This window comes from Dromiciops gliroides, chromosome 1, assembly GCF_019393635.1.
Source record: "Dromiciops gliroides isolate mDroGli1 chromosome 1, mDroGli1.pri, whole genome shotgun sequence".
NCBI lineage: Eukaryota > Metazoa > Chordata > Mammalia > Microbiotheria > Microbiotheriidae > Dromiciops > Dromiciops gliroides.
This window is the reverse complement of record NC_057861.1, coordinates 140,558,450-140,574,147: the sequence shown is the minus strand read 5'-3', so window position 1 is coordinate 140,574,147 and position 15,698 is coordinate 140,558,450. Positions and strand designations below refer to the sequence as shown.

At 41.0% G+C, this 15,698-nt stretch overlaps 1 protein-coding gene across 1 annotated transcript in view; it reads right to left on the bottom strand.

The window, feature by feature from the left end:
- SNX31 (sorting nexin 31) overlaps positions 1 to 15,698 on the bottom strand; it is a 77,500-nt gene that overhangs the window by 50,763 nt on the left and 11,039 nt on the right. Inside the window, exon 4 of the mRNA XM_043978347.1 lies at positions 15,097 to 15,161. Coding sequence (XP_043834282.1) covers positions 15,097 to 15,161 — 65 coding nt within the window. The remainder of the gene's footprint in view (positions 1 to 15,096; positions 15,162 to 15,698) is intronic.

Genomic DNA, 15,698 nt, shown 5'->3' with positions numbered 1-15,698 from the left:
ATTGTTGATTTTTTGTTGTTGTTGAGGCAATTGGGGTTAAGTGATTTGCCCAGGGTCACACAGCTAGTAAGTGTTAAGTGTCTGAGGCCACATTTGAACTCAAGTCCTCCTGAATCCAGGGCCAGTACTCTATCCACTGAGCCACCTAGCTGCCTCTACATTGTTGATTTTTTAAATCGAAGTTTTATCATTGTCCTTTTTTTCCACACCAATTATTTCCCACTGTGATGTTTAAAATCTAAATTGTGGTCGCCTTAAATTAGAAGCTTTAGCATCAGTCCTTGGGCATTAAACATTTATTAAAGCATATAGATATTCCCATGGAGTTCAGAAAGTTAAGAAAAAAGCCTATTTAGCCTAGAGTTCCAGCCTGGTCTGGTTCTTCCTCAAGTCCTCTGCCACAAGCCTGCTTCAATCACAAACTCTCTCCAGCAAACTGATTGTGGAAGCTTTTTATAGGTCTGGAACAGAGGCGGTCCTTACACACTGCTTCAAGCTGATTGGTTGGCATCATCCAAATCCATTGGTTCTGAAGGTGTTCTCAAGGTGTGATTACAATCCAGTTAACTTGAAGTAGGCTAATCAGCAGTTAATCACTCTCACTTGAGTCAATCAATCTAGAGTAATCTTCAGGTGGGTCTTTGAGTATCTGCTAGATCTCATTATTTCATCACACCACTGTACCTTCCCCTCCCATAAACATGTGGATAACCCCTCCTACACACACACACACACACACACACACACACACACACACACACACACACACACACACACACACACACACACACACACACACAGACTCTTCCCATACAACAGAGAAAATCTTGACAAGAGAAAAGATCTAGTGTAACTCCTAAGTGAAACACGAATCTCTTTTAGAGCATCCCAGACAGAATGTCTTTAGATTTTATTTAGTTAATCACTACTAATAGCTGTGGGGGCAGGGAGGGGATGCCCTATAGCAATAAAGAAACAGAGCCCTGAAGTCAGCAAGACCCAAGTTCAAATTCCACCTCAGAGACTTAACTGTGTGATCCTGGGCAAGTCACTTCTACTTAAGTTTCCTCAACTGTAAAACAGGGCTAACACCACCACCTGCTTCCCAGGGTTGTCGTGTGGATCAAATGAGATGATAGTTGGCATTGAATAAATACTTGTTTCCTTCCTGCCATCATAAAATAATGACATTAAAAAAATAAGTCACATTTATATAGTGTCCTCAGGCTTAAGCCTTTTGTTGAGTCAAATTATCAGTAAGTCAACAAGCTTTTTAAGTGCCTACTGTGGAACAGACACTGGATTAGACACAGCTAAACTGCGGATAAGAATCTGGCCGTAAATAGCTTTAAACTCTTCATCTGCAAACTGCCTGTTCATATCCTTTGACCATTTCCCAATTGGGGAATGACTTGTATTCTTATAAATTTGATTCAGTGCTCTATATCTTTGAGAAATGAGGCCTTTATCAGAAACACTGGCTGTAAAAATGCTTTCCAGTTTTCTGCTTTCCTTCTAATATTGGTTGCATTGGATAGAGCAGCATGTAAATGACAATGTACAAACAAAATATATACAGAACAAATGAGAAATAATGAAGGAAAGCATTACCATGAAGGGAGATCAGGAAAAGGCTTCTTATAGAAGCTGGAATTTTATCTGGTCTTGGAAGGAAGCCAGGACACAGAAAGAGAACTGTCAGCCTGGGGAATAGCCAATGAAAATGTCTAGTGTAGGGAGACAGAGTGTCTTGTACAAGAAACAGCAAGGAGGCCTGAGTCACTGCATGGTAGAAGACTAAAATGGAAAGAAGGGGCTATCATGGGGGCAGCTAGGTGGCACAGTAGATAGAGCACTGGCCCTGGATTCAGGAGGACCTGAGTTCAAATCTGGCCTCAGACACTTGACACTTACTAGCTGTATGACCCTGGGCAAGTCACTTAACCCCCACTGACCCGCAAGAAAACAAAAAACAAAAACAAAAAAAGAAGAATAAATATTTGACTCTAGAGGTCATTTGTATGTGACCCTGGAGAGTCACTGGAGTTTACTGAATGGGAGGGTGACATAGTCAGACCTCACTTTAGGAAGATCTGTTTGACAGCTATGGGGAGGATGGACTGGGAGGAGAGATCTAAGGCAGGCTGACCAACCAGCAGGCTATTTCAGTAGTCCAGGTATGAGGTGATAAGGGCCTGTACAAAGGTGGTGACAACGTCAGAAGACAGAAGGGGGCAGATGTGAGAGATGCTGTGGAGGTAAAATCAACAGGCCTTGGCAACAGATTGGATATGGATGGTGAGAGTGAATAGAGTGAAACCTAGGTTATGAGCCTGCTCAATAATAATAGAAAAGTGGGGCAGCTAGGTGGCACAGTGGGTAGAGCACTGGTCCGGGATTCAGGAGGACCTGAGTTAAAATCCGGCCTCAGACCCTTGACACTTACTAGCTGTGTGACCCTGGGCAAGTCACTTAACCCCAATTGCCTCACCAAAAAAATTAAAAAATAATAGAGAAGTGTCTTGCTACTAAGGAGGGACTGATGTTAAAATGCATCCCTTTCAGGTATGGTCAATGTGGCAAAGGGTTTTTCCCTCACCTAGAATTGTTTATAACATGGCTTTGGCTTTTTGTTTGGTAAGGGTATTTGGGGGTATTTTTAAGTTTTATACTCGATGGAGCTGGGAAGGCAGGGGTGTGTCCTTTTGAAATAGTCTGTCAAAACAATAGAGAAATGCATTTCTTTAAGAAAAAAAGTGAATATATTTCTTTGCTTAAATGTATGAATAAAAGTACCCATTTCTTAAATTTGTTCATTTGAAATTTGTTTAAAATTTAAAAATTTGTTCATGAATAAGATTATCCATTTATTGAATTGTTTATTTAAAATCAGAAAAAAATAATAGGGAAGTTAGGAAGAGGGGAGGATTTGGGAAGAAATTAGGTCAGTTTTAGATAAGTTGAGTTTAAGATATCCATGGAGGGAGTAGCTAGGTGGTGCAATGGATACAGGAAGACCCGAGTTCAAATTCGGCCTCAGACACTTGACACTTACTAGCTGTGTGACCCTGGGCAAGTCACTTAACCCTCACTGCCCCACCAAAAACAAAAAAATGAAGTGAGAAGGAGAGGGTGATCAATAGTGTCCAAGGCTTCAGAGAGGTCAAGAAGGATGAGGATTGAGAGAAAGCCATTGAATTTGGCAATTAAGAGATCACTAGTAACTTTGGAGAGAACAGTTTTAGTTGAATGAAGAGGTCAGAAGCCAGACTACAGAGAATTAAGAAGAGGGTTAGGGAAAAGGAAGTAGAAGCACTGATTACGGATAGACTTCTCAAAGATTTTAGCCATGAAAGGAAAGAGATTTAGGACAATATTTAGCAAGAATAGAAGGATCAAGAGAGGGTATTTTTCAGGCTAGAGAAGACGTTGATAGGCAGTAGGAAAAGTAGCCAATAGACAGGGATATATCAAAAAGCCCCTAACTTATGGTAAGCATTTTTTAATGCTTCCTTATTTTAATCTCTGAAGTAGAAGGGGGCTCTTCACCTAATAACTACCCAAGAGCTCTGAGCAGCTAGGTGCCACGGTTAATAGAGCACTGGCACTGAAGTTGTAAGGACCCGAGTTCAAATCTTGCTTCAGACACTTGCTGTGTGACCCTGGGCAAGTCACTTCTCAAACATCCGGTGCCATCTCCAGTTGTCCTGATATCTATCTTGCCACTGGACCCAGATGGCTCTAGAGGAGAGCGTGAGGTTGGTGACTTTGCACAGCCCTCCCTCACTTAAATCCAATTCACTACAAGTCATAACATCAATGTCATGGTCCTCTTCAAGACTGAAGAACAAATAACAACCCAAGAGCTCTAGGGTTCTCCAATTTTTAAACTCCAAACCTCTTCCTTTGTCCATTGTAGACCGAGGCAGAGCTAAGCCCAGGAGGCAAGGTCATTGCCTTTTCTATTTAGCTGGCCGCATTCTTAGCTTCCTAAATATAGAGAAAGCGGCAATGCCTGAAGAGGTTTTTGAGCTCACCCTTACAAATACTATTATATAAATTTTAGAGATGAGGAACCTGAGGCTTCAAGGAGTTGAAGCAGCCTGTCCAGGGTCATATTCCTACTATCAGGGCCAGAATCTCCTGACTTCTAACCTAAAGGATTAGCCAAAACCAAAAACATTCTATATGCAAACATTCATACACACACACACACACACACACACACACACACACACACACACACACACGGAGGCCTATATTACATAAACACAAACATATACATACTGTAAACATAGTGTCCTTTATCATCATCATCTCTAAAATACTTTCCAAATTCCTGGCTCCAGACCATTGATTTTTACTGTTCAACAAAATTTGTGTTATGTCAAAAACCCATAAACTTTAAAAACAGACTGTTCCCTATGCTCCACTCTTCCTGAAGCAGCTCTACCTCCTGTCACTCCTCCCTCCCTGTTCCTTGAGCACAGAGAACCTAGTCAAGGCAAAGAGGTCTAAAGTAGAAAAAGCAGATATTTGATTGGTCCACAGTATATTTTGATTTGGGAAACACTGTCGTATTCTAACATACTAGATGTTACATAAATACCCTTTGAATGAAAGAAAGAAAAAGTCTTTATTAATTGATAGGTGGTACAGAGGTCTCTGGAAACAGGAAGACCTGAATTCAGATGTGACCTCAGACACTTACTAGCTGTGTGACCCTTGGCAAATCACTTAACCTGTCTGCCTCAGTTTCCTCAACTATAAAATGAGAATCACAATAGCATCTACCTCCAAGGATCAAATGAGAAAATATTTGTAAGCATTAAGCACAGTTCCTGGCATATAGTAGGTGCTTAATAAATGTGTCTTCCCTTCCACTTCCCCCAGGGATCATGACAGAGCTACCTTGATTATGGTTCCAGAGCTGGAAAGGGAGGGTGGTGTAGAGATAGGGCCTGAAGAGTGAAGCAAAACAGGACTAGAACCAGGCCTATATGTAAGGGGTCTTTGAAATATAAAATAGGAACTTTGGGGAGAAGTGACTATTTTACCTTAGAATTTCTGTTAGGGGAGAAAAAGGAGAAAGCTGGACATAATTCAACATGCAATCTGGATTTTCATAGAGAAGATTTCAAAGCTTAAGAACACAAGATAGATAGAATCCCATGAATTAAGGTTCTACAGGGGAAGTCAGCCCAGGAGGAGTAGAAAATACTTAAGAATGATATTCAAAGGACACAGAAAGAAACCAATGTGTGTGTGTGGAGGGGGGGAATACATACGTATCAAGCAATCAATTACTAAAATTTTTTTGTAAATGTGATAACTTCAGTTAGATAATAGCTTCCAAAATAAGCCTACATAAATCAATAGTATTTATTTATAACAACAACAAAATCAAAGAGGGAATAACTGAAAAGGAAGTCCCTTTCAGAATAACTACAAAATATATAAAATATATGGAAGTCAATTACTCAATACCTATATAGCTATAATTACAAAATAATAATTAAAGAAAGAATTCAAACAACTGGAGAGATATTCAGGGCTGATGGCTGGGCCACACTGATATAATAAAAATGACAACACTACCTAAATTAATTTGCAGGTTTAGAGATTTAGTGGTACACCAATTTAACTACCAAGAGGATATTTTACAGAGCTAGACAAAATCATAATAAAATTCATTTGGAGAAACAAAACAAATAGGTTATTAAGTGAAATAAAAGGGAAGAAAGTAGGAATGAAGGGGAGAAGAGAACCTCTAGACCTCAAATTATATTATGGAATAGTAACCACCAAAATTATTTGATGGTTAAAAAAAAAATAGAAAAGATCAATAGAACAGTCTAGGCAAGGAAGAATCAGAAATAACTGAACTCAATATAACCTCATATTCATTAAGCCCCAAAATATAAATTACCTTAGAAAGAACTCCCCAATTAATAAGAACTGCTGCGAAAACTGGAAATTGGTCAGGCAAAAATTAGGTTTAGGTTAATAGCTTACAACACATGCCACAATAAATTCAAAACATAAATATTACCTGAATATTGCCAATCATTTAAAAAATAGAAGAAAACAAGATTAGATGCCTTTCACAGTAATGGCTAGAGGGTGAATTCTTAACTAAACAGGGGAGAAAGATGACTATAAAAAATAGAACAGATCACTTCAGTTACATGAATTGAAAAGTTTCTGCAGAAACAAAATTAATGTAACTAGGATAAGAAGAAAATTGGCCTCATTGGGAAAAACACTTACATTAACTATCTCTAATAAGGATCTGATATCCAAGATATGGAGGCAACAGAACTATATATGGCCAAGAGCCATTCCCTAACAGATAAATAGCTAAATGACATGAATAAACAGTTCTCAAAAAATTAAAAATTATTAACAACCATAAGAAGTAATGCTACAGCTCACTAATCAAAAGGGCAGCTACATGAGGCAGTGGATAGAGTGCTAGGCCTGGAGTCAGGAAGACTCATCTTCATGAGTTCAAATCTGGCCTCAGACTCTTACTAGCTATGAGACCCTGGGTCTATGTTTGCCTCAGTTTTCTCATCTGTAAAATGAGTAGGAGAAGGAAATAGCAAACCATGCCAGTATCTTTGCCAAGAAAACCCCAAATGGGGTCATGAAGAATCAGACACAAATGAAAAATGACTGAACAACAACTCACTAATTATAAAAGAAATGCAAATCAAAATCAAAGGAATTGCTATTAACAACCACATGAAATAAAGTTCCAGCTCGTTAATAACCAGAGAATGTAAATCAAAACAACTCTGAGGTTTCACCTCATACCCAGCCAAGTGAAAAGAAGGGGGACTCTTCAATGTTGATGGGGCTGTGAAAAGACAGGAACATTTTTAAACCAGTGGTGGAGCTATAATTTGGATGCAAGTATTTCTCTATTTGGGCAGCTAGTTGGCTTGGTGCAAAGAGCACTGGGCATAGGGTGAGGAAGACCTGAATTCAAATCCAGCCTCACAGACTTACTTCGTGAATCTGGGCAAGTCACTTAGCCCTGTTTACCTCAGTTCCTCATTTGCAAAATGAGCTGGAGAAGGAAATGGCAGACTACTACTCCAGTGTATTTGCTAAGAAAACCCCAGATGGGGTCATAAAGAGTTGAACATGACAGAAATGACTCAACAACATTGCTCTATGTTAAAAAAGGTACTTTCTTAATAGTATAGGTCCTTTTTACCTCTCATCTGGAATATTACAATAGCCTTCAATTTCTCTCTTCTCCAATCCATCCCCCACTTAGCTGCCATTGTGATTTTTCTATCATATCACTTCCCCTACCCAATAAACTACAGTGGCACCAATTACCTCCATCATCAGATAAAAAATTCTTTTGGCTTTTGAAGCCCTTCACAACCTGGCACCTTCCTGCCTTTCCAATCTTCTTGTGCTTTACTCCCTTCCACGAAGCTGCACCAGTCCACTACTTCCTGACTGATGCCTGCAATGCTCTCCCTCCGGCTTCTACCTCTCAGTTCTGTGGCTTCATTCAAGACTCAGCTAAAATTCTCCCTTATACAGAAGGTCTTTCCTGACCACCCCAGCTTTTAGCACCTTCCCCTCTCAGATTACTTTCCATCCATTCTGTATATATTTTGTATGTATCTAGTTATTTATCTGCTGTCCACTCCCATTCCAATATAAGCTCCTTGAGTTCAAGAAAAATGTTTCCGCCTTTCTTTGGATGCCCAGTGCTTAGTACAGTGCCTGGCCCATATGACTCAAGACCCAAAAGAAAATTCACAGTAGACATGGCTTAATTGGGGACAGCTAGGTGGTGCAGTGGATAAAGCACCGGCCCTGGATTCAGGAGGACCCGAGTTCAAATCCGGCCTCAGACCCTTGACACTTACTAGCTGTGTGACCCTGGGCAAGTCACTTAACCCTCATTGCCCCACCCCCAAAAAAATTAAATAAAAAAAAGACATGGCTTAATTAATAGGTTCAGAAGGGCAGCTAGGTGGCACAGTGGATAGAGCACTGGCCCTGGAGTCAGGAGGACCTGCATTCATATCCGACCATCATATACTTTACTAGCTGTGTCACCTTGCCAATCACTTAACCCCATCACCTCAAAAAAAAAGTCTCAGAGACTCCAACTCTCCCCCTCCTTTCAACTCTCTTCCCAACACACACACACACACACACACACACACACACACACACACACACACGTGTTCTGGCTTTTCATTCCTCAAACCCACATTTCACATATGGTGCTGAAAGCCTCCAACGAAAAAGTCAAAGTAATTTGTTGTTTGCTGTTGTTCAGTCATGTCTGACTTCATGGCCCCATTTGGGGTTTTCTTGGCAAAGAGACTGAAGTGGTTTGCCATTTCCTTCGGTTGCCCTGAAACCTTCATACTTGGTATAGGAGTTCCACGCAGAAGTTCATTTCTCTTATAATAAATCCAGTTTCAACACGTCTCATGGACTTGACTTTTAACAACAACAAATAACCTGGTTTCTTCTGAACTGTACCTTACTCCCTTTCCATCTAATTCAGTTTGGCCCTGTGCTTTTAAAAATTCTGTTTTAGCCCTATGGCTGGCTTGTCAAGGTCTTTTCTGGATTCAGACTCTGTCACTCAGTGTGCTAATCATCCCTTGCAGACTTCAGTGCCACAACATTGGCCTCCCTGCACTTAGCCCACATAATACTCTATCTCCCTAATTTGTGCTTTTTAAAAAAATGACTGTCCCGTAAGCCTGGAATGCTCTTACTCCTCCTCCTCCTCATTTCTACCTCCTGGCTTCCTTCAGGTCTCAGCTAAAGTCCCATATCTGACAAAAATAACTTTCCCAGGTCCTTTATCTTCGTGCCTTCCCTCTGAGACAAGTCCCAATTTATCCTGTCTTGTCTTGCTATCACAGAACTGGTTGCAGGCTATCTCCTCTATTAGATTGTGAGCTCCCTGAGGGCAGGAACTGGTTTTTGTTTGTTTTTAGTTTTGGCTTTTCTTTGCATCCCCAACACTTAACACAGTGCCTAGCAAAGTTACTCACTTGTTGACCAACTTGGCAACTCAGGGATTTCTTTTCTGTCATGTATCTCATGTATAAGAACTAAAGGATACATGTTGATCATTTAGTTTTTCAAGGTGCAGAAAAACCTAGACATTCAATAACTATGTATAGGATTATTCTTACTCCAAAGCAAGAAGAATTTTTTTATCAACATCTTGTCACTAACATTTATATTTGCCTTAAGGTTTGCAAAGCACTTTACATAAGTTATTTGATTCCCACTGCACTCTATCCACTTTGTCATCTAGCTGCCTCATTCTACTGACTCTATATATTAATTTTGCAATCCACTAAGACCTCTAACTTTTTCCAATGAATATTTCTGTAGTCATTCCTTTTCCATTTATGAAGTTGATTTTTTTCAAGCTGTTGACTTTTTTCATGATCCTCCTGCATCACTCTCATTTCTCTTTCCATTTCTTCCTCTACCTCTCTTGCTTTATCTTTAAAGTCCTTTTTGAGCACCTCTATGGCCTGAGACCAATTCATATTTTTCTTGGAAACTTTGGATGTAGGAGCTTTGACTTTGTTATCTTCTTCTGAGGGTGTATTTTGATCTACCTTGTCAACAAAGAAATTTTTGATGGTTTGTTTCTTTTTCTGCTTGCTTATCTTGCCTCCCTATTTCTTGGCTTTTAACTCCTTCTTAAAGTAGGGCACAGCTTCCAGAACGCACTCTCCCAAGCTTCAGGGGGTCCTGGGTTGTAAGATTTAAGGAGAGGCACATTTTCAGCTCGCCTGGCCTGTGCTCTGGTCTGTAATTAACCATGGGCCTGCTTACTCTTTAACAGGGAAGCCCGAAGTTGATTTTTTGAACTCAAGTTTAAACTTGACAACATTTATCTTATCAAGTTTCATCTTACTCAATTAGGCTCCAGGTCCTAGCTAGTCAAGGCCTTTCTGTGCTTGCTAACTATCCCTCCCATCCTTCATTTTCTGGATTTCACCACCATGCCCTGGGGCAGCTCCTTTTTGTGTGTTATCTTGCCCCCTTAGAATATAAGCTCCCTGAGGGCAAGGTCTAGCTTTCTTTCTTTTTTTGTGCACAGCTAGTAAGTGTTAAGTGTCTGAGGCCGGATTTGAACTCTGGTCCTCCTGAATCCAGGGCTGGTGCTCTATCCCCTGTGCCATCTAGCTGCCCCTAGCTTTCTTTTTGTTAGAATTTATGTTCTCAGCACAGAACACAGGGCCTAGTACATAATTAATGCATGTTAACTTGGTTTAATTTTACTTTGGTCCATCTGAAAACTTAGCATTTTCTTCAATTGTTTAAGAATATTATTTGGAGGGAGCAGCTGGGTGTTGTAGTGGATAAAGTACCGGACCAGGATTCAGGAGGACCTGAGTTCAAATCCAGCCTCAGACACTTGACACTTACTAGCTGTGTAACCCTGGGGAAGTTACTTAATCCTTATTGTCCCCCCCCAAAAAATTAATCAATTTTTCAAAATAGAATATTATTTGGAGAAAGGGCTCATTAACTTCACCAGACCTCCAAAGGGCCCCAGACATACCCCCCCCCAAAATTGCTCCCCACCCTACATCTATAATTATTTGGCAAGAAAACACATTTACGTGCACCAAATATGGCAAAAATATAAATGTAGTGCCAGTGGAAGGAGACTGGTAACTCCCTCTTCAATAGACTCCTTTATGTGTCATGGATCCAGCAGTATGCTGGACCTAGCTTGAACTAGCTTGTGAGAGCAGACTGTTAAATTTTCAGTGTGAGCATTTATATCTTGGCACTTGGGAAATACTGCACATTGAGGCTTGATTTATTATTTTGTTGACTATCTAAAACTAAGAAAATGAAGGAGAAAATGTTAATAATGAAGACAAAACAGTATAGTGCACTTTTCCCTCCAGAGAGCCAATTGTTAAAATTTTACCATCATACTGCTATGCAAGTCCCACCGTCTACTATTGCTCTGATACCAATCAACATGGCATCCCTCTCAACCATTGCTTTTCAGGAATTTTGTCCTCTCTAACAGCCACTGCCATGGGGTGATAGACAGCTAAGCACCTAGGTATGTAGGTGATCCAGTGGATCCTATGCTGGTGACACTCGCTGTGTGTCTTTGGGTGAGTGACAACCTCTTTTTGCTTCAGTTTCCTCATCTGTAAAATGGGGATAATTGTAGCACATACCTCACAGGGCTGTTGTGAGGATCAGATGAGATAATATTTCTAAAGTGCTTAGCACAGTGCCTGGCTACATAAATGCTACTTAAATGTTGTCATAGTTGTTGTTGATGGTGGTGGTGGTGGTGGTGGTATTGATCATATTACCTAACCTACCCCTGAACCCAACAGTTGGCTGCTCAAGACTGACAGCCAGCTCCATCCAATCCAATAAGCATTTGGGTCTCAGTTTCCTCCCTTGTAAAATGAGGAAGGTCTCTGAGTTCCCTCCCAGCTGTCCATCTATGAGCCCATTAAGCACCTCCTATGTCTAATCATTCACCCCCACCCCCACCCCCAGAGTTTAGAACTAAGAACAATGTCCTGTCTGGTACTAGGAGCTGGTGATACACAAAGACAAGTTTCAGCAGTCACTCCCAGCTCCCAACCACATCCTTAAGCGACCACCCCATTCCATTCCAGCCTAGCTTTAGCCCTGCCTTCCCCACAGCTTTCTATAACCTCAGCTGTTATCTCCTTTTATTTTTTTCCTAGTGATGAAAACAAACATGGAGGGTTTCTCTTGTGAAACCGATCACCCCATAGGAACAAAGTACTCAGACGATGCTTTCCTTCTCCTTCACCCTCCACTGTATCTTTATCCCCTTTGAAATCCTCACCAAAAGCAGCTCCCTAACCCTATAAGCCTTCCCTGGTCTCAGATGGGCTGCTATTGGTTAAGAAGCTAATTAAGAGAACCAAAGCTAGATCCATCCATGGCCCAGCTTACTAACTCATTTGAGCAATGACAGGAGTGAAGCACTGGTCCTGAAAGCAGGCCGTCTATGGCTCCCACTTGTCCTCACATAGTGTCTCTTGCCTCTTCTCCTGTCCCTCCCTGTGTGAGCCTCAAACTCACTGAAAAACTGCTTTTTGTGACTAAGCTAGAGTCAGGTTGGTTCTTTGCTATTCAGACAAGCACATGGAGGCCGGCAGACAAACACTCCCTTACATACCATCTGAATGACTAATGTGTTCAGCCAGCAGAGTTGGTGGAGCCCAGACCTACTGAGAAAGCCAGAAGCCAGGGATGAAAAGAGAATGACATTGTCTGCTGCCCAAGCCCAGAGATGAAATGAAATGCCTTTCAATCTGGAACTCGCCTTCTGTCTGATGAAGCTAAGGCTGCCCAGTATGTGGTCAAGCAATAGCCAAGGAAAAGAGCCCACGAAGACCTCACCCCTCAAAACATTCAGCATTGACACATCTGAGTTGGGGTATACTCACTCACTCACTCACTCACTCACTCACTCACTCACTCACCCAATCAGCATTTACTGAGCACTTAGTATCTTGCCAAGCTCTGAACTAAGTTCTTTAGGGATACAAAAAAAGATAAATCCACAGTCCCTGTTTCTAGGAGCTAATATACTAATGATGGAGACAACATGTCAAAAAGTACATACGTACAAGGGATAATACAGTGTAAATCATAGATAATTTCAAAAGGAGGGCCAGAAGAGCTGTGAGGGAGAGGGAAAGGCCTCAAACACAGCCCTAAGGCTATATTAATTGCTATAAGTCATTTAAATCAGAAACTCTCCCGTAAAATTATAGACAGAGCCACAGGGTAATTTAGAGGTCATTTCATTCAATATAGTGCAGTAGTTAGCGTGCTAGTCCTGGAGTTAGGAAGACCTGAGTTCAAATCTGGCCTCAGACACTTGACACTAGCTTGGGCTTGGGCAGCAGACAATGTCATTCTCTTTTCATCCCTGGCTTCTGGCTTTCTCAGTAGGTCTGGGCTCCACCAACTCTGCTGTGTGACCCTGGGCAAGTCACTTAACCCCGTTTGCCTCAGTTTCCTCGTCTGTAAAGTGAAATGAAGAAGGAAATGGCAAACGACTCTAGTATCTTTACCAAGAAAATTCCCTAAAATGGGGTCACACTGAGTCAGACGTGACTGAAATGACTAAACAACAAATCTCACGTAAAATTATAGACAGAGCCATAGAGTAATTTAGAGGTCATTTCATTCAATATGGTGCAGTAGTTAGAGTGCTAGTCCTGGAGTTAGGAAGACCCGAGTTCAAATCTGGCCTCAGACACTTGACACTAGCTGTGTGACCCTGGGCAAGTCACTTAACCCCGTTTGCCTCAGTTTCCTCATCTGTAAAGTGAGATGAAGAAGGAAATGGCAAACGACTCCAGTATCTTTACCAAGAAAATTCCCCAAAATGGGGTCACAGAGAGTCAGACACGACTGAAATGACTAAACAACAAATCTAATCTTCTCACCCCCAAATTTTTATCACCAGAAGCCCAGAAAAGTTAAATGGTGGCCCAGGTGGTAGGTTGCAGAGTTAGATTTGAACCCAGATCCTCTGCCTCAACCCCAGAGCTCCTTCCCCTAAACCACACTGCCTCCACACTATTAGGCCTGCTCCCATCACACTACAGATCTGATATGGCAGAGATTTAGATGGCAGAACAAGGTCTCTGCCGACGGAAAAAGAAAACAGCCAAATAGAATCCCTTCCCTTCTCAGAATCAGAGGATTTAGGGAGTGTTAGAGTTGGGAAGGGATGTTAGAGGTCATTCAGTTGAACCCCCTCAATTTACAGATGAGAAAGCTGAGGCCCAGAAAGATAAAGTGAACTGTCTGTGATCACATAGCTTATTGGAGCAGAGCCAGTACTCAAAGCCAGGTTTCTGAACTCCTAGCCTAGCACTCTTCCTATTACATGAAATTTCTTTATTTCTATCAATCACCTCTAGTTCCAAAGAGGCAAAAGATGAGAAAAACTCAATTCTCTTCCAGTCTAAATAAATTACATCCAAGGGTTTAGGTTTTTCAGGCCAGGAAGACAGAGGGCCAGCAGCTAAAAGAAAAGGGTTCAGTGCAACAATCTGCTGGTAAATGTTTAACAAATGGCTCTAAAAAAAATAGTTTCAAAAAAAATATTTGCAATACATTCAAGTTTAATCTACATTATAAACAGCTAGGTGGTACAGTAGATAGTGGCCTAAGCCTAGAGTTAGGAAGAAATGAGTTAAAATGTGACCTCTGAAACTTACTAGTGTCACTTGAATGTCACTAGTGTTACTTGTGTGACCCTGGGCAAGTCACTTAACTCCTGTTTGCCTCATTTTCTTCATCTGTAAAATTGAGGTAATAATAGCACCTACTTCCCAAGGTTGTTGTGAGAATCAAATAAAATAAAAATTGTAAAGAGCTTAGTACGCCAGACAAATAAACACTATATAAATATAAGCTATCATCATCACTCTTCTTCTTCTTATTATTTTTTTTCTTCACCATTTTCTTAAGTTCTACCTTTTACAACCCCTCTTAACTTCTTCCCCGCATTAATCATTTCTCATTTATTCTATATATAGATTGCTTTGTATTTATTTGTTTGAATATTGTCTCTGGTTTTAGATTGTAAGTTCCTTAAAGACAAGGATTGTCTTTTGCCTCTTTTTGTATCCCCAGCACAGTGCCTGACCGAGAAGAGATGCTTAATCAATATTGATTGATTGATTGATCAAGTTTAGATAATCAATAAAACAATAAATCAAGCTCTGATTGATAGTATTTCCTAATTTCCAAAATGTTCAAACCGAAAATTTAACAACCAGCTCTCTCACTAGTCTGGCACAAAGCTCCTTAAACTGTGGGTCACAAACCCACATGGGGTCAGGTAACTGAATGTGGGGGTGGTGAAAAATTTGGCAACAGTAAAAGTTTATGTATACCTATATACCTAGGGTCACATAAAAATTTCTCGGGTGAAAAGGGGTCCTGGGTAGAAAAAGTTTAAGGAGCTCTGATCTAGCAGATCATTGGCAATATCTGTAGGCAATGGGCAACTTCCCTAAGGTAGGTCAAACTTACTTGCTGTAGCAATTTAAAAAAGCGGATGAAGACGTCACTTCTCAAGATGTTCGGATCCATAGGGACTGGAAGATAATGGACATCAATCAGGGTTAGCATGGGAAGATGGGAGAAGCCCGTCCCTGCCCATCCACAATGCTCTCATTTCACACTGTATCCTAGCCCAGGTATCTCACCTCACTCTATTGTAAGCCTTGAAGCAAGCATGGGGTCAGCAGCTAGCTAAGCCCAATCCCCTTTGTTTGATGTACTAAGAACAAGGCCCTCCTACTTCAGAAAGGTGTCCCTGAGTGGTAAACCTGAGGAATCACACACTATCTATACCACTTACTAGGACAAGCCAATTCAGTCTTCTAGGCATCAGCTTCCCCATCTGTAAAATGGGGAATAGAACGTTTGCATTACCTACCTGGGGAGTGTTGGGAGGCGAAGGTAAAACCATAAATCTAAACCTGACAAGGACTCCAGAAGTCATCTAGTCCAATCTGTTCATTCTACCAGCAAAGAAAGTTTGGCCTCTAAGTCAACTACAATCTCCAGACATACTGGTAATAAGCACAGCTTACTGAATGGCTCTGAATCCAGAGCCAGGGGTATTTCTA